A 25424-nucleotide genomic window follows, 5' to 3' on the forward strand; every position below is an offset into this window, starting at 1 on the left:
TAAATTCAACCCCTGCAACTGTTGTGTGCTCTGCTACAAATGCTCATACGTTTGCATTTAGAGTCTGTTGACGTGAAAAGAGATTCATTGTTTTGTTTTTGCTGTTTTTATTTTTTGGCTTCGTTTTCTTTGCGTTTCCCCGCAGTGAATCAGCAACACTGTTTATGTATCTTATCTTCAAGTCTCTCGGCCTCAGCCCCCCCCCCCCCCCCCCCCCCCCCCCACACCCCTCCATCATGTTTTCTGTTGTTGTGATCCACTGAGTCAGCGGGGAGCAACAAGAACAAGCTCCCTGTTCTAGCCTTTGTTTGGCCTCAGGTCTGGAGAGACCGGACCGGCAGCCACCTCTGACCACTCTGCGTATCCCCAGTCCACAAGTCAACAACGAGCTCGGAACGGAGTCGGTGTGGACGCTGGCACTGATCCAAAATAAGGACTACGACGCTTTTGGAAAAGTAATCTTCATCACTCTTGTTATTGCTTTAGTAAACCAACAATTTGGTACCTGGATCTTAAGTGTTGAAAATATCAATGACCACTAAAACTGCACAATATGAAAGTTGTAATTGGCTGAATTGATGTAAAATGTGTTTGGCTTCTCCAGCCAGTGGTGATAAATCATATTCTGAATTTGATTAGAGTAACATTATATAACTATTTAACATCTTTTTTGATGTATCCCCTTAATATCAACAAGGGAACACGTGGATTTGCAACAGCCTCAGGACTCAGTATACTAACATTTGTGAAAAGGGTCCACCCTTTCAAAACTGGTCAATTACAACTGCTCAGCTCACTGGCACATCCAATCATTAACTAATATTAACATCCATTCCAGGTGCCTCCAGGAGTCGATATGATAACGTAATGTAGTTTTAAACTGTGTTTGGAGCGAAGTAATTGTGGTGTGTAACTGTGGGCAGGTAATAAGGCCGGCTGGCAGAAGTAGCAGCGTTGGGGAACAAGAGGGAGGGAGGGGGGGAAAGCTGGATCAGTGCTGCATCGAGTCGGCCAGTGCAGCCCTTGGGGAAATCAAGTCTGTGCTCTCCGACGCTCGGTATGCCACTGAGACATGGCAGAGAAGGGAGTTGAGGGTGGGGTGTGTGGAGAGGGAAATGCTATAGCCAAAACCCACTGTTGTACTCAGGATTAATTACTCAACATCAGAGTCATGGACCCTGAGACGCGGCGGCCGACCACGCACAGCAGAGGTAAAAATACGACAAATGCAAGGTTGATGAAGGAAAAGTCAATGAGGGTGTGACGCTGCTGAGATTAGCCATACTGACAATAACGTTAGGTTTTATGAGGCAACGGAGAGGATGTACAGAGGACAGACTGTAAAGACTGCACAGAGTTTGGGCGTGGTTCCTGGTGCATATCAGGGAACAGCAGCCACGGAAAATGCACCTGAGTTACCACGCTGGTGGGTTTTTACTAGAAGCTGTATTAAGTGGCAGTTTTGTGTGATCAGGCAAGAGAGGGGAATCAGGTCCAATGTATGTGTGTGGATAATAACAGAGAAAGGTTTTATTTCCATCTCTTAACGACAAACTCAACTGTTGAAATGTGTGCCTTATAATCCTTGTAATCTTGATGAGTAATTGTTAAAAAGTTGTCTTTTTCTGTGAGTAATTAGTTTCACTAACAACAAGAAAATTGTATAACACAATGGATTTTAGCACTTAAAATCAAAGCTGTTTGAGTTTTCCCAGTGACTCATCGGTGAGAGAATTGTTGATTTATTCTACACTTTGAACTCCATTCCTTGAGCTACTCCTGAACAGTTTCTGCAGTGTTTGGAGCTGCATTCTACAGCTGAAAAATGGCATTTACATCAAGGAATACTGTTGCCATGAAGGGCTGAGCTTGGTCTGAAACAGGGTTAAGGTAGGAGGTGTGTGTCAAAGTAACATCCACACACTCCAAGTTTTCCCAGGAGAACATTCTCTCGGCTTCCCTTCTTAACAGAGTGCATCCTGCTGCTGTCTTTTCCCCTGGACGTCCACGTGGTGTAAAAGACAACATGGTTCCTCAGAGCGGGTCACCTTCTTTGTTGCTCCATGGTCCAGTTCAGCTCACGTGCCTATTGTAGACACTCTACTGAGCGGTCTGCTCAAGCTATGCTGCACTGTGTGTTCTGACTCCTTTCTATCACAGCCAGCATTGAGGTTCTCGGCAAATTTTTCCTACAGTGGTTCTCCTGCTGGAATGCACCACATGGGCCATCCTTTGCTCCCCACATGCATCAATGAGCCTCGGGTGCCCATGACCCTATGCCTGTTCACCGGTGGTCCTTCCTTGGACTACTTTAGGTACAAACTAACACAAGACCTGGTGTTTTGGAGATGTTCTCACACAGTTGTCCAGCCGTCACAATTCGACCCCTATCGAAGTCACTCAGATCCTTATGCTTACCCATTTTTTTCCTGTTTACAACACATCAACGTCAAGAACTGATTGGTCCCTTACCGTTTAATATATCCCACTCCTTGACAGGTGTTGTTGTCACAAGATAATGAATGCCACTCAGTTCAGCTGTCAATGATTATAATGTTGAGGCTGATTGGTGTATACCACCGTCTGTATGTGACAAACAGGTGCTTCGCCTACTCACCATCGCAGCCTCGTTCCACCTGACCCACCCTGTGGAGAGCATCTGCGATCAGGTCAGGGAGTCTCCCATTCAGGTCCACAGAGGCCAGACAGCCCTGGTACCCGTCCCGGGACGCAATGAGTTTGGGCAGATTGCTGTACATGTTCTTTGTCACGCCACCGATGTACAGCTCCCCTGCAAAACACACACATAATAACCACAAGTGAGAAGTTGAAAATAGTAATTTCTGATTACCTGTGAATAATAGCCATTACTAATTAACTTCTATAATGTCAAAATAACTGGTGTTTTAGTTCAAAATGCATTCCATTAAAACATATCACTATAATTAAACATATTCATATAATAACCACTTACAACAATGACAATTCAATTGCAGAGGTAAATCTGTGACCCTTTTATATATATATATACTGTACATATATGAATATGTACATACATTATAGCATGCATTTTTATTTGTAGTTTAAGTATTCTGGAAATTGACCATTGCTGGATACTGCTAAAGAAGAATATATATACAGTTTAACCATCTCAGAAATGGATTCTAAATTCATGGATAAATCTGACCCAAACCCAGGCTTGATTCCCAATTCTAAAAAAAAATACCCCAATAGGAATATACACAGCACATCTTTCAGGGGATGTGGTTTTCATATAGTCAATAAATAAATAGCTAATTTTGTAAATGTTGTAATGCTTTCACTGTATGACCTCCTGAGCTCACTATTTCAAGATTATGGTAAAAAAAAAAAATCACAGCTGCAATTTTGAAGTTATCTTTAGAAAATTGATGTTGATTATGCAACACGGGCAGGAAAACCTGTGCGACTGCTCCAGTGTGTGAGCAGGTGTACTGTGACGTGTATTAAAAACTTTACATTTAACTGTTTCATGAATCGTTGCTGTTAAAGGATTAACAAGCTAATCCTTGACGTATTTATGGCTAAATGTGTCTGCTGAGAATCACAAGTTGTTCCATGACAGAACGGTGTGGTACTGATCCACTGTGAATGTATGCATACAGCAGACAGCGAACACTACAGTCACCGAGAGACAAAGAGCTGCCATTTTAAAGCCGAGCAGCGTGAACGTTGAGAGGTGTGCTCCTCAGAGACTTCTCTGATAAAATGCTTTGTCATTACGGAAGCTGCAAGACCATGTTTCCGGCGATTATACGATTCAAGGAAGCAGCTTACACTTGACATGAATAGACTGTACAGCATCAAGCCTGGAGAATTGGAAATGGCATGTGATGCTTGACACATTTATTCCATGAGCCTGTCCACGTACTGTGCTCTGTTAGAAGTGGGGCAGAATACATACAGCAGTTCTTACTCATGAAGGAAGCAGCATTTGTGAATCCTCAGCGACACGATAAAGCTGGGTTTTGGGAAATCTCAGCGCTCAAGTGCAATTAAAGTCTCTTTACATTGCAACATAAAAGGAAATACCCATCCACTTTTAAACCCAATTATTTTCCATCTCTCTAACTCTATCTCAGCCCTCTGTTATGTAGAGTTTTGCAGAAAATGCCAAGTGAAATTATGAAAAACACAAAGAGGCCTTTGATGTGAGTGCGTATGAATAAACACAGTTTGAAATGATTCGGTCTTTTCATATCATCAAAACTCCTGAAAACTCCCTCCTCGCTTTATCTTTAAGTAGGCATAAAATGAACATCCAGCAGAACCTTTCACACAGGGGCGAGATCCTGCTACAAAGATAAGACCGTCAGAAATCCTTCCGACTCGCAAAAAAAACAACAACACATTTCTTCACAGCTACAAACTAGAACTTTCAACTGAGAAGCAATGAGCCACAAGGTCAATTATATGTGGACTTTGTGTAATGGAATGAGTCAATGATGTTTGCCAACTCCTCTCTAGAATTAATGAGCACTTGACACTTCATATTTCCCAGCCAGGGCTCCCGGGCTTTATAATCAATACAAAGAATTCATTAGCTGTCCGGCTGAGTGATGTCCTGAAATCAGGGCTGTAAGACCCATTTAACAAATATGAAATTATCGGTATGGAGTTAATCTCAAAAGAGCAAACAGCTCATTTCCGCAGAAGTCAACAGAATGCTTGAGCTTCCACTGGCAGACTGCATAACGAGAGGAGACAGGAGAGGAGGGAGGGCTGCGCCAGATCTACTGTAAGAATTAGTCATGAGACTTTTGTTTTCTTTCAGCGGAGTAAAAACTACAGAAGAAAAAAGCAACGTGCACGCGCACACACACACACACACACACACACACACACACACACACACACACACACACACACACACACACACACAGCAAACTGGGATTGTTTTATTTGTGTAAAGTTTTGATGTCCTTGTTTATTTGGACCTGTGAACATTGTGTTCCACAACATATATTTCACCATCAACCGCCTTCTTGTTTTAATGCAACATGGCTTTCGCGTTAATAGAGGTACACACTTTGAAAGTTCTGGATCCTGACATGTAAAAGCTGCGAGGAACAAAGTTTGCATGTAAGATATTCACCAAGCATCGTCTCCAGCAGCGCTCCATTAATTCAAATCACGCACCTAAACATCATATCTATTATTTATTTTCCATTTATGCAGTAGAAAACTTATTTTTAAAAAAATATATAACTAAGTGTGAGGCTCTTTTTGCTCATTTACCAGTTTTTTTTCTATTTGTTGACAGACAATACTCCTCATTAAAGATGGTTTGTTTTCCTACTCCGTTGGGAAAGAAAACTCTCGGTGTAGCATAAGGTAGTGTAACCTGATGTGGTGAAATGATGACTGTTCTTCTGCTCACTTCTATAATTTGCTAAGTTATATAAATCTAACTGTAATAATGCTGGTTGAGTGATTAACCGTTTACCTCTACTGTAACTTAGTGCTTGTGGTTTGTTATGTTGTAAAGTAATCAGTGACGTGAATAAAACTAATATTTAAATGTACAGTACGTTGTTATTTTCCCAATTTTCCCAATTGCAGCTCTTAAGGCCTGTTCTTCTGCCGGAAGGTTAGAATGATGAGTAGCCACTTTCCTCACTGCCCTCAGACTGTGTCCCTGTCTGGCCCTGCTGTCCCAGCAGTGATGCATGTCTGTGCTGCTGAAGAGCCCAAAGAGATCCACAAGACGGGACCAATTACAGGTTCCCAGACATCACCAGAGAACACCACCTCCACATATCTACGGTTATCATAATGACCTCTCAGGGGCCGGTGGGAGGAACGGGGATGCTTGGATACAGGGCCCAGGAGAGCCTCCGACACCACCATCTGGAAGAGCATGCTGACTTAACATTTACACTTGGCAATCAGGGTTTTTAGAGGGTTTTAAACTAAAACATTGACTTCTATAAAGATAATTCCATTGGTCCTTCATGGTGGTAAAACTTCGTATATATATTTTTTTTTTCTGATAAAAAAAAAATGAATATGTCCCCCCCCCCCCCCGATTGCTTTCTGACTTGTTTTTAACCAACCTTGTAAAAGTTACAACTTCACAAAGTGGAAAAAAAAAGTTCCAATGTAATTTATCTTGGTTTCATGTTTTTACTTTGACATACAACCCTTTTATTGTAAATAATTTTCTTTATACAAATATATGAACAACAAGTATGGATCCAGTGGGGTCCAAAAGTCCAAGACTACATTTTCATATAACCTAAAAATAATTTGCTAGTTTTCAGGATTCAGAAACATTTGAAAAGACTTTCTAAATTTATAAAATACATAAAATATATTTAGTATTCTTCTTAATTTCTAGGTCACCAATCAAATGTAAGCACATTTGTGCTATTGACCATGTAAACTCAGTTGTATCCTTTTTTTATTGAAGCAGCTTTCAGATAACATTCTATGGATTTGATCGACTCATCAGAGGCTTGTTAAAGTAAATCAACTTGCAGTCATCGTTCATCTGTTATAAATATGTACCTCAGGTTCCCAGCAGAACGCTGACCACTAAGTAGCATTGAGATAGTGGAAACATGGCCTCAGAATTAAGTAAAAGTGTCAACGGGTCAAATTGTAGTTCGAAGCAAAAAGGTCTTTCTCAGAGTCTGACCTGAAGGTTAGACTGAAATCCAGGCTCAGAGAGCAGAGCAGAGCACTGTGAAATGATTTGCAGAAAATGGATTCAAAACACAATCAGATCAACCAAAAGTAATGACACCCTCACAATCAATACATCAATATGCAAAGTTAAGACATCGATAAACAACTTCATTACGGATATTGAATTTGCTAAATTTCTTTTCTTTCTCTAAAGTCAGTGTGGTGCACACAGTACTAAAAAGCATACCAGGTACCTTTCTCCATTTAAACAGGCTGAATTATTGATTAAAAGAATGAAGGGACCTGTAACATGAATTGAAGTCTGCTTTAAGTATCACTAGAATCCACTGACGACCGGGGTATCAATAATTTCTTCCAGGTAATTTTAGATCTCACTACGATAATAAAGAACGCAGCTCTTTTCACAGCTTCTTTGAATGGAAAGGTATGTGGATATGCAGGACACAAGACGTTTTAACGTCAACAATTTGTTAAAAAGAAAGACCATTGTTTATGTGATGTGTAAGAGTGCCCATACTTTGTATCTGAAAACTATCCACCTCCGGTGAGCAAAAACCTCACAGCTCCAATTTCGCTGTTTCTAAAATCTTTGAATTATCTTCGAGAGAAATTTCACTGGGCGTAAACCCCCAATGCCAAAATAGTGTTTAATATCTAAAACAGTTTGGTTTCTATAAGAAATTCATCCTTATTTCATCCTTGCTTGTAATTGGCTCCCAAGTGAAGTGATGGTATTGCAGCGTGTGCCCATATCAAGCAATACTGTGATATACATTATTTATACTCATCATTAAGAGAAGTCTAATCATAAGAATGGGTCATGAATGCACAATGTCTGCTCTGATCTCTAAACAATGCTCAGACTCCCTCTGGACAATTCCCCGGTGCACACAAAGCCGACCATTAACTTTCATTAAATGCTCTATTAAGAATCTCTGCCTCCCTCTCGAGTCTTCACTTGCTCCTTTCTCTGCTGCTTGTTTTGCTTCACTATCATGCTGGCTCTAATTGACAAAGATTGAATGATTACTGATGAGAAACACAAAAACACATGCAAACATGCACAAACACACACACACACACACACACACACACACACACACACACACAAACACACACGTGTATGCAGTGGGCTGCGCAAATGAATGGCTGTTAGGCCGGGGTGATTTGTGCTATAGGCAGTGGTGGGACAATGGCAGCCAGCAGGAAGATGCAGGCAATCTGTGATTGCTAATTATAGAGGCGCTCCAATCTGCAAAGATGCCACAACAAGATGACTGGTGCAGAGAATAAATGTTGACGCTGCGTTAATTGCAGATGCTAAATTATAAGTTGCATAATTATGTTGTGTCTTATGTCTCTGTGTTTTGGATGATATAATATAGCGAGAGATGTTTGGAATCCTGAAAAAAAAAAAAAAAAAAAAAAAAAAAAAAGGGCCAAAGGCAACTAAAGCTGTCATTATTTCATGACAACAGGTGCATCCTTGCTCCACTGCACTGTAACCACAGGTGGTGAAATACACCTCCGGAGTCGCTCTCTCTCTTTTTATCTAACTCCGTCAGCGTAGACGGCTAAGTAACGGAGAACAGGCTGCAAACAGAGTAGCTGGAAACAATAAGTGAAAATGGAACGTTAAATGATTAAAGTGAGCTTCATTTTGCCGTGTCTGAATATATTTTGCAGCCGCAAATCATCAATATTCAAGTCAAATGTTTCTACAATTAAAAATGAACCTTGACTTTGAAGTGCACAATGACTGCATTGAGCATGAAGCCGGGCTAGTAATGTTGGACTGTGATCGTCATGCACTAATTAAAGTGTGGGCACTGCAGCATGCAGTGTGACGATCATTACATGCCTAGAACGACTCATAACAATTAAGTCTTTGAAACGCACATAAACATTTCAACACCGGCAAATTAAACAGGAGAGATCAAGATAGAGAGAAGGGGAAAACAAAAAGTGTCGTCAACTTGCTCTTAGCAGTCACATCATTATCGTTTCTTCGGCAAACACACAATTTACCCGTCTAGACTTGAACGCCTTAATATCAAAGATGAGATTTCTGCAGGTGAGAACATCTCTTAGGCAGTAATTACACATGTTCAACAATCACCGTGTGTCGAGCATTTCAAGTCTCATTCACAATATGTTATTAGTGGGTATACCTTTTCAGTAGGATTGTTCTGACTGGCTGGAAGGTAAACAGAGATCTAAAACACAGCTGCAGTAAACAGTTGAACAATCAACAATCCCTCCAAATTACATAACAAGAGAAAAGGGTATACAATTTGGTCAAAGTGGAAAACGTGGAAATAAAACAATGTACAGAACAATATATATCTGCAGAATATCCGGCCACTGTTATTTTTCATCCAACAGAGTATCTTGCTTTGCATTTAAATTTTGCGTAGTCTACCCAGTTGGATTTAATCAACTACAGGAAGAGTGGACATTGTGTTTTGTAGGGGTCCAGAGCCATTATGTGCCCAGCGACCAAATAATATTTCAATTAACATTATATCAGACCCACAGATCACTGTTATTAACACGCTATGATTGTAATGCTTGCTTTTATGTGATGCAGTGCAAAGAGTTTCCTATTTGAAGTGCTCATATCTACGAGGGCTGTGCTTTCACATGCAGTTAATAAAGCCCTGGTGCTGTGTGCTTTACAGCATCTCTGAAGTCTCTTAGCTGCTCTGTAATCATTATGACATAGCCTGTTGTGTTACAATGGTAGAAGCTGCAACCAACCTATAATTTCCCCCACTTGGATGCATATTTACATTACAGGAGAAAAAAAAAAAAAAAGAGAGTATTAACTGTTTGCCACCATGACAATGTTTCACTGACCCAGACTCTGTGTGTCAGTGCTCGCTGGTGAGATTGTACAGTGACACAGACAGGCATCATTACACACTTCCATGCTTCCATTTTCTCCCCATGAAATGTCACTATATTGTATTTCCATTCACTTTGCATTGGCTGGACTTTCCAGCAGCACTTCAGGTTTGGTCGTTTTTATTTCATTTTTTTTGCTCGGTCACCATCTTTTACTCTCAATTTTCCCCGTGTTTGTCTTCATCACTCTGCCCCCCACCACCACCATCCTTTTACATCTTTACTGTTTGTGCTCCACAGTATCTTTACCTTGTTTTTCTTCATATCCTTTGTCCTCTCCCTGTCTCTTTGCTTTACTCGCTTCTACCTTAACTGAGTGTGGTGTAAAAGCCAGTGAAGGTCAGTTTGTCAGACTTGTTGTACGAGTGTTTTATGAGTCTAGTTTTCGTTGCATCTATCAAAACTGGCACAAGTTAAATCTACACAGTCTGCAAGTTTTAAATGGCGATGTCTTCAGGTGAGACATCAACCCCAAATGTCGCACCAGTCAATTAGTGACTGACTGTAACCAGACTTTGTACTGTACTCGTAGTGCTGCTGACACAAGGCACTGGAAGTCCCATTATTCACTGTCCGCAAAACATGCCTGCAACTTTAATTCCTTCCGTCTCTGCTGTTCAAAACTAGGAGTTCACACAAATTCAATATCCATAATTGTGTGAAAACAACTTTCATGAAATGGATTTTAAGATAGAGTTATCTTTAATCTAAATATTTTGCTCTGTGATAGCAGTTTTCAAATGGATGTTTATGAATGACTCTCCCATTGTTGCAGTGGGAATTTAATATACACTGTGTTCAAAATCAATTTAAGCATGATTTCTGTCAAATACATATTTTGTTTTAGGTTTTGCTTGTTGTATTCTTCATATATATTTAATTAACTGGTATCTATCTCAGACAATTTACCAGGTGACCTTAATGAAAGGGAAACCTACTAAAATAAAACGTTTTTTTACACAGCAAGTCACAGCAGTCATGCAATTATCTTTACGATATAAAAAGTATGGAATAGTGCAATGCCTTGCAAGAGGCATCACATTTTCAACAGTTTCCTTAAAAAACTGAAGAGAAATAATTGAACTGTGAAAATAGTAGTGAGTGGTTCAGAGCGCAGATTAATCTGATCTGATAAAGGCTTATTGGGAAAGAGAGAAACAGTGGGATCAGAAATAGTTGAGAATTAATTTAAAGCTGTTTTAATTATTCTAGACTGAACGGTCCAGACGCATGAGTTCTGGTGGTGAATGGTCAACTTGTTACTACAAGCCTGACGGCAGCAAGGCGGTGGGGAAGTGAGGACTTGGACTGAACCGTATTTTGAATGAGCACAATAAATGTAGAGTTCCTATTCCCTGCCGCAGTATAAAAAGCAAAAAGTTGAATTATGCCTTCTCCAAAATATATATATATAAATATATAAGCAGGACATTGTACCATCTGCACAGCACACCACAGACGTCTTGGTTGCTATGGAAATAAAAGGGGGGGGGGGAATCCCGGCGGTGGCTACGTTCAACTTTTGACCTCAAACCTATTGAAAAACCTATGGAGCAAAGAAGATCAATGAAGGAGGTGGGTGGCAGAACACTTCAAAACAGCAGCTCTGGGAGGCCACACTGCCATCACATTTAAATTAAATACAATACAAATTGTTATTATTAAATTGTGATCGAGAGGAACGTTCAGTTGATGCAAAACGTACAACAGATTTATGATGGTTTCCAAATGGCACTCTGCATAATAATGTGGAACTATTTTTCAGTTTTCATTATCCGTGTTTTTTCTTGTAATAATGTCCACATTGTTATATAATCGTTTCAGTATTATGATAAACTTAATCATCCTGACTGTCAGGACAAACAAACAAAAAATGCATCTTAGTAATAATTTGGAACATGGTGTAATTTCTCTTTCAAGATGATGGAGAAGTGGACCTGTGAGTGTGGAGAAAAATAAATGTACCCATGACAGTATCGCAACCATCAGGGACATTATTAGTCGAGCTTCTGCAATGTGAGCCCAAGCCAACCAATGAGGCTCCAGGGATTTAAGATGATGTGGGGTACATTCAGTCCATCTCTTGCCGGAATAAACGGAGTGTGGAAAATGTATTGCTGATATTTGTCTGTGTAATTTTGAACATTAAAAAAAAAAAAAACACTTAATGGAAAGACAATGTGAGAGGTTCTATGCAGGAGACCGAGGTCACTAGTAGCCTGTCTGGTATCAGATAGTCCAAGTCATTTTCAATTATTATTATTATATTATTATTTTGACCTATTTTTCATAAAAAAAAATGTTTTGTACCTTATCAGAAAATACTTGCACTCTTTTCTCTGTCTCTTCTATGAGAACAAAAGGCTTCTATATTTCACCTGGCAGATAGTTAAAACAAGGTTTCTTTTATTGGCCCATTTGCCTGGAGAGATGTTAATAGGACGTGATTACAAAAACAATGTCATTCTCTTTTCTGTTCTTATTGTTTGCATGAATGAGAACTCAAGTCTTTGTAGTTTACTTTTCCAGACACATGCAGAATATATTACTGTTGATAACTATTTCTATGTAAAATGATTCATAAAATGTACAGTTAGCTAATATCACTGCAACTGCTCGATACTGTTAACAATGGATTGCATATGTCAAATGTCATATTCTAATAAAAGAACATGTTGCCTATAGAGCATTTAACATTAAGTCACATTAGGCCTGCACCAAATAGTTCATTTTATATTTACTATATTGATTGGTTACTATTTGATAAACTAACTGATGACTTATAAGGATTAAAACATTCTTTAGATTGCTCTTGTTGTTGTAGTATATTTCGAGCACTATATATTCAGGGGATCTATCACTTCAGAGCTAATATATAATATGATGGGGGGACTGCTCTTGTTGCGTGTTAACTGTGTGCAGCAACGTGCATGTATTAGGGGGAAGCTATAGTCCTCACGAGTATATAGTCCAAGTTTTGTTGCTTGATCAACATCGGCACCAGAATTATACACGGTTTTTGCGATCACTGGTCTGGGCGAATTTGCAATTTCTCCTCGGAAATTAGCAGAGGGAGCAGGTCAAATTTCCAGAAATTGGAAAAGAAGGCCCTTAAAATCATGAAAAGCAAAGAAACCGCAGATGCACCTAGACCACCGCTCGCCAAAACGTTTGTAACTCAGGTGCTGATGTTGATCAAGCGATGACACTTGGAATACTTACTTACAAGACTTTAACCTCTCCCTGATACTGCTACAGGAGCAGTCTCAGTATGTTTTGATTGCCCCTCGTGATAGAGTCTCCCACATTGTTTTGAGTTATTTGTGTCAGCAGAAGGGTTGCAAGCACTGAACATTAGCTGTAAATACATGAATGGGCATACAGATACACGCATTCAAAAGAAGTGCTGTCTCACCTCTGGTGAGGAAGCTGGCTTTTGATGAAAGAGATTGATGAAGCAGGAGCAAGAAGAAGGTGGGGTGGGAAAATGGCCAAAGCTCTGCGTAATGCCATAATAAATTGTAATGTAAGACAGGTCAGTGTGAGAATAAAAGCTAAAACACACCACTCTATTGCAACAGGCAAGCTACCTAGCCCATCATTTATTGAGAGAGCACTGACACTGAGGAGAAAAATAGAGGGGATAGAGAAGGACATGGGAGGAGATGAATGGAAAGGAAACTAAATTAATCTGGGAGGGAAGATGAGGCTTTCCAGGACTCAGTGAAGGATCAGAGTATTTCACATTACATTTGATGTTGCTACATTGATTTATTGGTTTATGAAAAAAAAAAAAAAAAAAAAAAAAAAAAAAAAAAAAAGGTATCTAATGAAGATGTAGTTTAACAACAATTTTGAAAATCTCCGTTTTCTTTATTTTGATGACACCTATGGATATAAATTGTAATTGCAGCTCTGTTTTTTGGACTTCTCTTCCCAGCGATCCAAACAGGGTTGTCTCAAACTGCACACTTTCGTGCTGCACTTCTTGGAAATACCCGTACCATTTGAATGCATCAACTGCCAACATATCTGGTGGCCGTTGTTGTTTTTTTTAAACCCAGAATTGAACGTTTTGTGCCCTCTGTTTAACAAACACAATAGCTTCTGTCCAACAGCAGTATAGTGTTACTGACCGTAAAATAAACATTTGCGTGGTGTTTTGCTGCAGCTTCCTCTGGACACCATGATTTTTAAATTTCTTTACATCAGCGGTCCCTCCCTTTCTGCTACGTAGCCGAGAGGTCGAGCGCTGAGTGTGAAAATTCTCCAGTGTATCACATCATATTTTTGGAATGTTTTGAGAGCATCATCTGGGTACTTGTAGTGCACAGCATGTTTTCATACTGTACAGTGTAAACGCACTTATGCAATGAAAATAGTGAGTGTACAGTATGTAAGTACGCCACAGCATGTGTCACTGGTGTGATGTTTTTTTTTTTCTTTCTCTGGATTTGTAGTGTATGAAGATTCATAGTCGTCGATGTTGTCTTTGTTTGACCATATTAACCGCTTGCAATGATTGTCACTGCAGACACCAAGCGCGTTTACTTCAGTCATCTATTTATTTTAAATATATCTGTTTCAGCCTTTTGTCTGTAAACATGGTGACTCCCCGTTGATTGATTAAACAGAATTAAGAATAGATGTTGTTGATTGATAATGTTATTAATGAGTAAGATAAAGAACAGTGGTCATGGCAAATGCTGATGATGTAGATTATGACAAATGAATGGCGTAGTGTGGATGAACTCAACATGTATCCCAAATTGCTCCCACTGTCTCCCCGTTCCCGAAGCTTTGCAGGCGTATGTGTCATGCAGGAGGCTGAAGAAACTGCTTCAGACATTTATACTGTCTGATGTGAGGTGCTAATCCAGTTATGCTGCATGTGATTTGTTTAGTTATTATTATGCAAATATATTCAGGCCCTGCTTTGGCAGATCTTCATTACATGGCTTCCTCCCTCTCTGTCCTTCACAATCCTACACCAGGTGCGAAGTGAAGCAGTGTTAAAAAGGAAATTGAATACAGTACGCAGGGTTGTCACACATTTGCCAAACAGGTATTTCCTACTTTTCTCCTTCTGGCAGCATCAGATTTCAAACACAACCTTACTGTCACACCTAGTTCACTGTTCGTGATACAACAATTTGAGCTAACAAGTCTCATGAGAACACTGGAACACTGGTTTCTTACCGAGATGAATACAAAAGAATAATCCCCATCATCAGAACAAGTCTTAAAGTCTGTTTGAAACAAATTAAAAAGTCGGCGTGTCCTGTTCTTGATACGACTACTCGGCCTGATTAGTTTCAAGATACTTCGACTTGTATGGAGGGTATTTGAACAAGTACACTTAACTACAGTAGCAATAAACATGTTATTTGCTGTCTACTTCTCTGTGTTTCTGCAGAAAGCACAAAAAATAAAGAACAACAACAAAAACAAACGAGATCTCTTCAGCTCCTGAAGCCAAGAAAAGACTTATTTAATCAAAGTGCAATAAGCCCATGCTAACTACACAATGAATTAGTGTGACAATCTCAGATATTAGTCAACATGCCCCCAGCACACCTCTCTTCAAGTGTTGATATGTTTGTAATAAAAGACTACTGAAACACGTTGGAAGTCAAATTAGCTGAATTATTAATGAGGGAAATAGTAAAGGTGTCATTGAGCAAGCCCCTATTGCTTTCAGAGTTACTGTCTAACACCTCCTCACTGCTATGAGCATTCAACTGGGGAGGCGCAGCAGAGACACTTCAGATTACTTTCCAAGTTGCTTGTCATCATATTAAGTCCTTGAAGCATTTTACTACTTGAAGTCCTTGGGGCTAACATTGTGTCCTCTTCTAAAGATTATGAGGTCAAGAAAATATCTGGAGAAAACATGATAAGTGCTGAAAAGCGCAGCACTTGCAGTATTCTGCCTCTGGATTCAAAATCTTAAAGTAGTATACTGTATGTAATAGTTCAAGGACTATGAAATAGAAATGAAAAGGTTTTCAATCTTCACTGCTGGACAACGCTTTTTGTTTTTGTTGTTGTCTTCAGTGCGATTACATCGCTGTCTTGTCCTTCACTTAATAGATCTGCACCACCGTCTTGTTACTGTTGCCCCAGAGAGGCTGATTTTAAAGGCTATTCACGCAGTACATAATGCAATGGAAAAGGGAAATAATAAGAAGCAAAAGAGATGAGGGACAAAAATGTATTTTTTTCTACATAATAGAGCAGATCCCGGCATTATGGTAATGACATTTCCTCCACATACAATATAATGGAAGCAGAGGGAAAGACCTCAAGATGTAACAGTCAATGTATATCATCATATTGAGATGTTTTATGTCCATCCTGAAAAATGATTCTTTTGTATAAGTGGGCATGCTACTGCACTGGTGACGGTGTACTTAAGAGGACAGGGATGGGCAAGCACCGTTTTAATAATATACTGTTCCTGATGAGTGACTGAAGCAAGCCATTGTTGCCCTTCAAATAGCACCCTTCAAGGCCAAATCTTGGGCAGTGGAAGACGTACATATTGTCAAGATTGTATGAAACTCAGCAGCAGCAGTGTTGCAGCTCAAGTCAATTCAAGTCATTTTATCTGAAAAGGTGGGCACAATTAGTCCCGTTCACCAAACCCACCCCACACCGCTCTGTCCTTGAGCAACACAGAGTCCTGCCATTGAGCTGTCGCTCCATCTTGATCCTCTCCTAGAGGAGGGTAGTATAAGAAAAATGTCCCTTGTAGGGAGGGCGAGCACACAAAAACTATCCATGTAGCACCACATTAACATTATCCCTCAATGAGTCCTTTGTCAAACTCTTATCGCATACCACCTACAGCCCTACGTAAGGAAGATTAGCCTTTTTTTCAGCATGTTATGAACTGTAATGTGAAAAGCATAAAGTAAATAATTAGTTTTTTTTTTATTCTGTCCTATATTGCACAAAGCCTGCTGTAACTTCTCATAAAGAGACTCTTACCAAATCCAATGTATTATCAAAGTTTACATCCGATTGCACTATCAATACCTCCAAGTCTTGTGACAGATATACAACTTCCTACCTTGTGAATTTATGGTTTTGAATCATAGCCTATTTAGTGTAATATCATTTTTATTAATTGATATGTCCTAAAACTCCATGTTTAAATTGTATACATATTATTTCGACCAATCAAATAGACATATTTGATTTTGATACCTATTTTTAAAAAGTTGTAGGAAGTTGTAAGGAAGAAGGCATGCTGGGAAATGCTTTGTTTGTGCAGTGACCTTGCTCGCTCTCATTTGTGATATGTCATGTGTGAGGGGCGTTTGCGGCAAGAAAAATATTTGCATCCTGACCAATCACAATCACGTTACGCCGCGGCGAGGATGGATGTGCAGCTGTGGTGTCTCCAGCATTTCTGTGGGATAATTTTGGACGAATTTATTATTTTTCTGGCCAAACTTAAAACCTTTCGAGTATCCATCAGGTTTTGGAGGTGGTGGAACATTGTGCCTTTAATCAAGAGTTAAACTTTATGAGACCCTCTGGTTCCCTAACTTGGACATGGACAAATGAAAGGGATTTCTAACAGCTTTGACATTTTCATCAGCAACACAAACAACTTTTAATGTCTGCCCCTTTCTGATAATCAATTTGAACTTTTTTTTGGTACAACAGTAAATAGTGACCATCACCTTTTCCATTTGTGCCTCTGAAAACATTTGAATTTCAGCAGCGATTTATCTTCTGGTCTGCGTTTAGGTACGGAAAGGTTTTGGTATGCTAACAGGATTATCGACTAATTTAGGTTTGGTTTGTCAGATGCTGTTATTAACTTTTGGGCAATGAAACGGCTAATCTCAATTTTACTGCTGGCAGGAGCTCAACTCATTAGTATTTGTGTACCTGTTTGTCTTTCTCTCCTCCTCCTCCTCTCTATCCCTGCCAAACCTCTCCTCCATATTGTGTTTCAATTTGTTCTGCTTTTGGTAGAAAATGGAACATAGTCAATGTCATCACTTTACAATTCTACACAAGTATGCCTCATTAGCAAGCATCTTCAAAAGAAAGGGGACAGGCATTGTCTGAATATGGTATGCCAAATTACTCCTCCTCCCTGCATCTTCTCAACCTGGAAAATGTTTCATTAGATTAATTCTGCTGCTGTTGACATTCCTCACTTCCTGTTACATTATTTAATAATGACATTAATATTTTTGACACTGCCATTTTTCTTGCATAGTAAAACAGGTTCCTTTCCTGGTGGCAATGGGTGTTTGTGTTTGCCTCCTCTTCCACATGCCTAACATTGTTTACTTCAACCTCAGCTTTAAAAGGGGCAAAACTACAAAACAGAAATATAACAGTGCTACACCGGAACACCAGACAGTCACTTAACTGAAGCCTGCAGCAATTTTTGTTGTAGTGTTTACATAACTAATTCGCACATTTTTCACAACAGATATCTTGATTTGCCATGGTCGTAATGCATAGGTGTATTAATGATGGCTCATTCCCATTAAGTGTCCCAGTAAGCCATGTCAAGAACCATCATGCAGAAAAGTAGAAACCGCCCGAAGTGATATGCAGCCATCACTGATACACCTGGGTTTTCCCTATAACGACAACTAAAATATCTGGATTGAAACAGGTCTATTGCTCCAGTTTAAAAAAAATATATGTGTTACTGTTGAGGTCCAGGAATAATAAAGGAACTTTTACTCATACTTTGACCTCCTACAAACTTCTCCATTTATTGCTAAGTGCTATGCTATGTTAGTAAGAGGATACAGAGAAGGACATACTGTATATCCTCATTGGCTTTAGTCAGAGAATATTTATTAATTAACCTTAAGTGTCCACGGTTTAAAGTGCTATGTGTAGCACTAATTAATTCATGATCAATATATCACTGTTAAATTAATTGTGATAACTAGTATAATTTGCATAAACAAATGGGGTCTATTAGCCTCTGTACACCGCAAATAGGTTTACTGGTGCGACTGTTTCGCAAAATGAAGATATATTATATAAATCCGTTGCTTCCTGTCACTAAAGCGGAGGCTGCTAATTAGTCCTGCTACTGTATCTTCCCAAAAGGGAACTTGCTTGTCTTCTGGGTGAGAGTCTCGTTCATGTAATTAGAGTGAAGCCTCAAAAAGGAACATGGTAATTACTAATGTTAAAATGATAGAAGCAACACCTGGCAAGAAAAAAAAAAAAAGTACCAGTATTGAAAATCAAAACAGAAAAAAAACGGTATTATCCTATGGTTAAAAGTCCAAACATTTCAAACCACAAATGGGAAATAATTAAACCAACACTCGATGAGATCTATGTGGTAAAAGAAAATTTAAAAAGCACTACTGAAACAGGCAAAGCAGCCCTCACAATATGAGGCATCAAACAAAAGGCTGTTTGACACTTTCCTGCAGAGATGATGGGGGAAATCCTGTTTCACATATTAATTTATTCTGTGATAATTAACACCATTATTTTCTGGATCAAAGTTGTGGCTGAGGTGGGGTGTTGGTAACTCATATAATTTTTTACTGTAGAAGACTCCAGTTGGGTAATTATAAGCTAGCATTATAATATACTGAAAATTGTTTCCGTCTACGTTGTTTCCTTTTAATAATGTATGCAAGACTGGTCAGCAGTCTGTAACAGCCTTAACGACCATCATGAATATTACTAGATACAGACAGAATATGTAATAGTTCAGGAATTGTGACAAGTTTTACATAGCAGAAGCAAATCAGTTTTAGCCCGCTCAGTCGGTGCTTTGTTTATGTACTTTGAAGAGGTAAGAGGCTCCACTTGTACTGCCCTCAGCATACAGAGAATATAATTAAAGTGAGACTAAATTGGAGTTACCCGTACTACAGTGCAGATCTCTACGTTTAATGCACTTTGGGGGCTGAGAGTGTAACCAGTTAACCGGCGTCTCCTAAACGTCTACCATGCAAGTTATCGCTAGAACTTACAATTTAATGATGTTCCCTGAATTCCCCCGTGTGCTACCGATAGATTGTAGCAAGCCGGCTGCACACACAGAAGCCTCTAGTTACTGCAGCACAACTCAGCCAGTTCTTTGGCCTTTTTTTATTATAAAGAGTAAAATAGTGTGATTGATTTGATCAAAGCGGACGGGCCGCCCGAGTAGAGGTTACGCACAGTAAATGCTGTTGTTCACTGACACTGATGAGATTTACTCCTGCAAAAGTTGGGCATTTGAAAGTATCAAAGTTTGGTAGCCAGCTGTAACACTGATTTAATGATTTGATTCCTGGCCAGTCAGACCTTTACTGCATGTTAGTTTCCTGCTCTCCCTCCAGACATTTCATGTCTGTCTATACACTGCTCCTATTATAGGCAAAATGCCAAAACAATAGTCTTTTAAAAAAAGGTCAAACTAAGTTGCCCCAAACAAGAAGTCCGAGTTTGATGATTATGCGCTATGCTAGCACAATGTACAGCTTATGTATTTGGATGGAGGAACATCATTCTCCTCCTCTCACCTTTTTTCCCCTGCACTTTTTATTTTTTATGTTTTAGCATAACACTATACATAACACAACATGAACAGTTTTTGGTCATTTACTCCCGGGCTCCAGTGAGATCTGCTCGTGATGATGTGTGTGATCATTTCTATATTGTATTCACGAGAACGAATTCCACGTTCCAAAAATACGCACCCATTGTGATATCATATTCAGCTTATCGCGATTTGTGGTATCGTTCACCTCCGATGGTATAACTAAAGGATTTTTCTGTGTTATCGTGTTTTACCATCATATTGTAAAGCTTCTCTGGCATATTTGATAAGGATTCTTCTACACTGTGTTTCAATACAGAATCAACAAGGCTATTTCAGAATATGGAAATATCTTGCTGTCACTGTGTTCAGCAGGTTGTTAACAGGAATGGCAGGGCCATATTACTTGTATGGTGTCTGTTCAACATGTCTTGCTCCGAGACCCGCATTCATTACACAAAACTAGATCCACTCAGCGCTATCCTCTGGGACTACATGTGTTGCTCCCTCGCCATAATTTAGCTGACAAAGAGGGATGCCTTGAAGATGTTTTGCCTGTCCAAAAACAAAGAAAAGGAAGACAGAGCGCACAAAACCCATTTTCTCTGCGCAATTACACAGATAAAGCTTGGAGAATTGGGTTTTTCTCTTTGCAATGCCTGCTGAAATGGTGTTAGAACAGAGCAAAGAGATTGTGAGAAATAGCTTATTGTTGCTATTTCTCCTGCGCTTGATTTGCTCAGCTTTGTGTGTGACTGCTGAAGAGTTAGACAAAATGTACATAGCTTGAGTGAGTGTGTGCCTACACACATTGCAAGGGGCAAGCCGATTCTGCTTAAGTTTATACTGTATATGTTTATGTATTTGTCAAGAGGCTTTCTCCACCTACACACACGTTTAAGCTCAGTGGATTGCAATAGTGTTTACAGTTTGAGCCGCACACAATTTTTTGCCAGGGGAATTGTCACAGTGGAACCACTGAGAGGTTTGAATGCTCAATTAAACAAAGGGACGGAGGGAAGATGCCCATCCCCCCTCTCAAGTCCTATAAAGGAAGATGTACAATGATTATTCTTCCCAGTAGCAGAAAGCTGCTCAATTTCAGTCCCCTGCAGACACAACGCTGTTCAGATGAAGAAAAAGGAACCCTGAAAATACCAGCGACCAAGTTAACAACACAGATGAAAGGTTACAGCCGAGTAATACATACTGTTGTGATTATACACTGAAAATATGCCTTGTTTCATTTGTGAGGAAAAAAAAAAAAAAGGAATAATTCTATGGTGTGACTGTAATTTTGAATATGCAAATGAATCCATTGTTGTCATATGGCTGTGTTGGGCAGCTGAGGGATGGTAGCACTTTATAAGGAGCAGATGTAACTGTTTATTAATATACTGAAGAGAGGAAACAGATGTATTATGTGTAGAACATTGCTTCATTCAATAATGGGAAGATATATTATGTTTACATTTTGTAAACTGTATTGACAGAAAAAGTATCCCTTTATCGTGAGGGTGCTTCTAAAGCATTTTTCCTTGATTAGACTGGACACCATTCAACATGATTGCAAATAATGAAGATGAGGATGACACGGGGGGGCCCAAAACCACAAACAACACAGTCATCCTTCCCCTGCAGGATGGTAGCCCACTTAAAAGCCTCGCAGTTGGTTTCTTAATGATTCTCCTGTCTAATCTCAGAGCTGATTGACAGCAGTATTTGCCACACCCTAGACATAAGCAATCAATCAAAAACAAACCCTCTTCATTTTAAACATGAATTACTTCACTTTAATGTAGGAGATTGCTTGTGTAGATATATGCATGCATGGATAAACAGGAAAGCCCATTTATTTATCAATCACACCATGCATAAGGAATACACAATTAGGCTGCAGCTTGCTACACTCAAACTGCATGAAAGCAAACATTCATTACATGCAGTAGTTACTGATATCTCTATCAACAGTGTAGTCTTGTGAAGCATATTGACACATTAACCAAGTGACAATTGCATTCCTCCTCCAAAGCATATGTGGCAAATGTAATCTTTTTTTTCCACACCAACCTGGTAATTGCACGTGTTACCGCTAAAACCAATATAGCTGATTCAATACTCTTCTATCCTTGTGTCTGCAGCTTATTAAAGCCTGCTCTATGGTCATCAACTTTGCATGTAGTTCAGGGAAGGTAACTGGCAGAGTGCCATTCATCTTCACCCCAGCCTCACCTTATGGCTGTCTTTTCGAGGTGCACTGTGCATACCGCAAAGGGCAAAACTGGTAAAAAAAAAAAAAAGAAAAAAAAAAAAAGGATAAGTATGTCAATAAATCACGCTTTCCCCAAAGAGCTTGGCGCGCGTTTTGATCTTTTGACTCTTGGCAGCCTTCGGTGGGCCCAAAGGCTCACCCTGACTTCTGATCTGTATTACACAACCACCCGCTGCACCCTCAGGAGGACTCCAAACTCTGTGAGATGACACAGGCAAAATCAAAGTGAATTATACAGAGCTAATCTTAATATTAGTGCACACACGGACTTGAAAGAGTTTGGTAATGCTCGCGTCTGCCCTCTGTTGTCCATTGTTAACATGCTAGTGTCTGTCCTCCAGGTAGGTGTCTGTTTCTTTTTGAACCTTTGCTTTTATTTCTATGCTGTAAGTCTCTGGCTATGCAAACAGCCTCTCAAGCATCTAAGTAACACATCAGAAAACTTGACTTTTGAGGTGTTCAACCTACAATTACCTGAGCTTCCAGTCCCAGTTTCGCTGTAGACCTGAGATACCTATTCACCCTTAAGTGCTTCGTAACCATGGCTGTTATTTCAAAAGGATTCACAAGGGCAGGGTATTTTAAATTCAAAGAAGTAAAGATGCCTCAATCAAAAGACAGTCATCATGTTGCAGGTAGAATTCAGGTGCACCCAATGCGATTGTTTTTTTCCAGTCGAAAAAGCAGCTCACTGGAAACAAGCATGTGAAAGCAAAAAAAGAGCAAAGCACAGATGGATGAAGTGATAAGCTGTTATTGTTTTCAGAATGTTTCTCTGCTTCAAGTCGGTCTGTGATGTTGGATTTAGGTAATTTTAGGATAGTGATCAGTAAACGATATTGCTCTGTTATTGTCCTGCTCCTGTAAAGCCAACATCTGCTGAAAGTGGAGGGTCATCTTTCAAGGTGAACAACATTGGGCTACCAACAATGCTGCCAGGCTTTTGTTACATTTTATTTCATCCACTATCCACATTTATTTGGCCGCCATATTTACACCAGGCACCCAGGATAGATCTCTTTTTATCATGGACGCCTGGAAAAAAAAACAGAACCTGTGAATACAACAGCTGTGCATTTTTGGAAGGTCTTTGTGAAGAAAAATGTACATAGCTAACACAAATATCAAGGCAACATTGTGCTATATGCACCACAAAAACTAAAGACCCCTCTTTGACTCAGAAAACCCAGTAGACTCTAAAAGCCGCTGGAATAATGAAAGTGGATCTAATTTAGATGGATTTGAGCTGGTATGTATTCATTGCCATTCTCAAACATCTCATAAGGGACAGACCAAGGATGACACTGGAATAGTTCATTCTTGTAAAGCCCAGTTCAGTCCAAAGATCCATTACAAGATGTACGTTGCAGCAGTGTGGACTGTCTCAGCTTGACTCAGCTGTCAGTGAGGTCAGCTGACGTGTCGGCTTTGACAAGTTGCAAGTGGACAGTTTTGGACTGCAGTGTTTTTTTTCTGCTTATTAGAGGATACAGTACCTTCTCTAGACAATGGATCTGCTACTGAAAAAGACACGAGAACTTGACAATTGATCACAAATTGAGTTTTGAAATTGTTTAAAGAAGTGAGAAATTCTATCCAGCAACAAAAAAAAAACCCTGAAAAGCTGGCAGTTAAAACAAGTACAGAGACTCGTCGCAGTGGAGATGTCACACCATTTCGTCCAGTTGCTTTGGTGTAAATTGGCAGGTTTGAGAACAATACATTATAGATTATAGCGATCAATTGCGAGGAGTTTCTAAGTTTCAAATCATCTCGTCGCAAATGGCAATGGCAATATAAGAGAATCTAGATTCAACAGTGCTGGATGGCCAGCTGTTACCTTTGAGGTCCAGGTTGCGGGCTCCATTGGAGTGCTGAGTAACGGTGCGTGAGTCGATCTTCAGTGTATGTACATTGTTGGCATCCCGGGACACCACCACATTGTGCCACTGGTTGTCGTTGAGTGGTTTGTCTGAGTTGCCCTTCATCAGCGACGGGCCGTTGCCGAGATCAAAGACGTAGTGGACATACCTGTCAGGAAGGACATCACAGTGTTTTGGTGTGGCCATTATAAGTCATTATAAACCTTTTGGCAATAAAATATTTTCTTTCAAGAAACACCAACGATATATCATACTTTTTCTGAATTGTAACCAGCCTTTTTTCTAATAACAAATGTTTGAGGAAAATAATATGACGAGTTCATGTGGCTGCACATGGGGCCTGGGATTTGTTTCTGTGTTTTCTCATTGGTTTGACATGTAAATATAGAAACCTGCTTTTGTCTAGAATTCCCTGTTTGCCCACAGACGGATGAGGTGGCACAGTTCCCTCCTTCACACAAATATGGCTGTCTTTTGTGTGTTGGGTTAAGGCTATTGTGGCTGTTTCATTCAAGGTATGTGCTTTTTTTTCTACCTCAATTCCAATTCCTTTATGTAGCCTCTTGTCTTTGTGTGACAGAAGCAGCTCAGGCCTTTGTGTTGTAACAGTGCTGATTATAGAGCACAAGAGGAAGAGAGATACAGGAGCAAAAGCCTCTTTTTGATACTCTAATTATGAGCAGCTTTTAGGGTGATACAATTCACAAGTCTAACCAGTTTATTTCTGGTTTGTGCTCGCTTTTTCAAGTCTTTATGAAAAGTTTGAAGACTTCTTCCCTGGTCTGAGAAATGCATCGTGTTAAAAATGATAAATTAAAAGTTAACAGATTGTATAAAATAGACACAGTTTTTGCGGAAAAACAGGCATTAATATTTGTCTACTTTCCATTTACCGTCCAATAATAGGCTGCAGTATGTGCAGCTTTCAGCTGAGCTTTTCAGATGACTGGTTATGATTACTCACTAACCTACACTAAGCTGACGTGCAGCCCACTGTGTTCATAGCAGCAATAATAACTCACAACATGCAGTTTAACCCAACTGGACACTGTATTTCACAGCGTGTTGCTGGGTTAGGAGATGTGTGGATTCCTTTGAATACCAGGATTACTTTGTAGCACAAAACAAAAGACGG

General features: G+C 39.6%; 1 protein-coding gene across 3 annotated transcripts in view; it reads right to left on the bottom strand.

Moving 5' to 3' along the window:
* nrxn2b (neurexin 2b) overlaps positions 1-25424 on the bottom strand; it is a 658484-nt gene that overhangs the window by 288944 nt on the left and 344116 nt on the right. For all 3 annotated transcript variants that reach the window (XM_069159139.1, XM_069159138.1, XM_069159137.1), the window contains 2 exons: positions 24247-24437; positions 2618-2791 (listed from right to left, as the gene is read on the bottom strand). In XM_069159139.1, coding sequence (XP_069015240.1) covers positions 2618-2791; positions 24247-24437 — 365 coding nt within the window. The remainder of the gene's footprint in view (positions 1-2617; positions 2792-24246; positions 24438-25424) is intronic.

This window comes from Embiotoca jacksoni, unplaced genomic scaffold, assembly GCF_022577435.1.
Source record: "Embiotoca jacksoni isolate LCO1_2020_lvr unplaced genomic scaffold, fEmbJac1.0.p SCAF_24, whole genome shotgun sequence".
Taxonomy (NCBI): Eukaryota; Metazoa; Chordata; class Actinopteri; family Embiotocidae; genus Embiotoca; species Embiotoca jacksoni.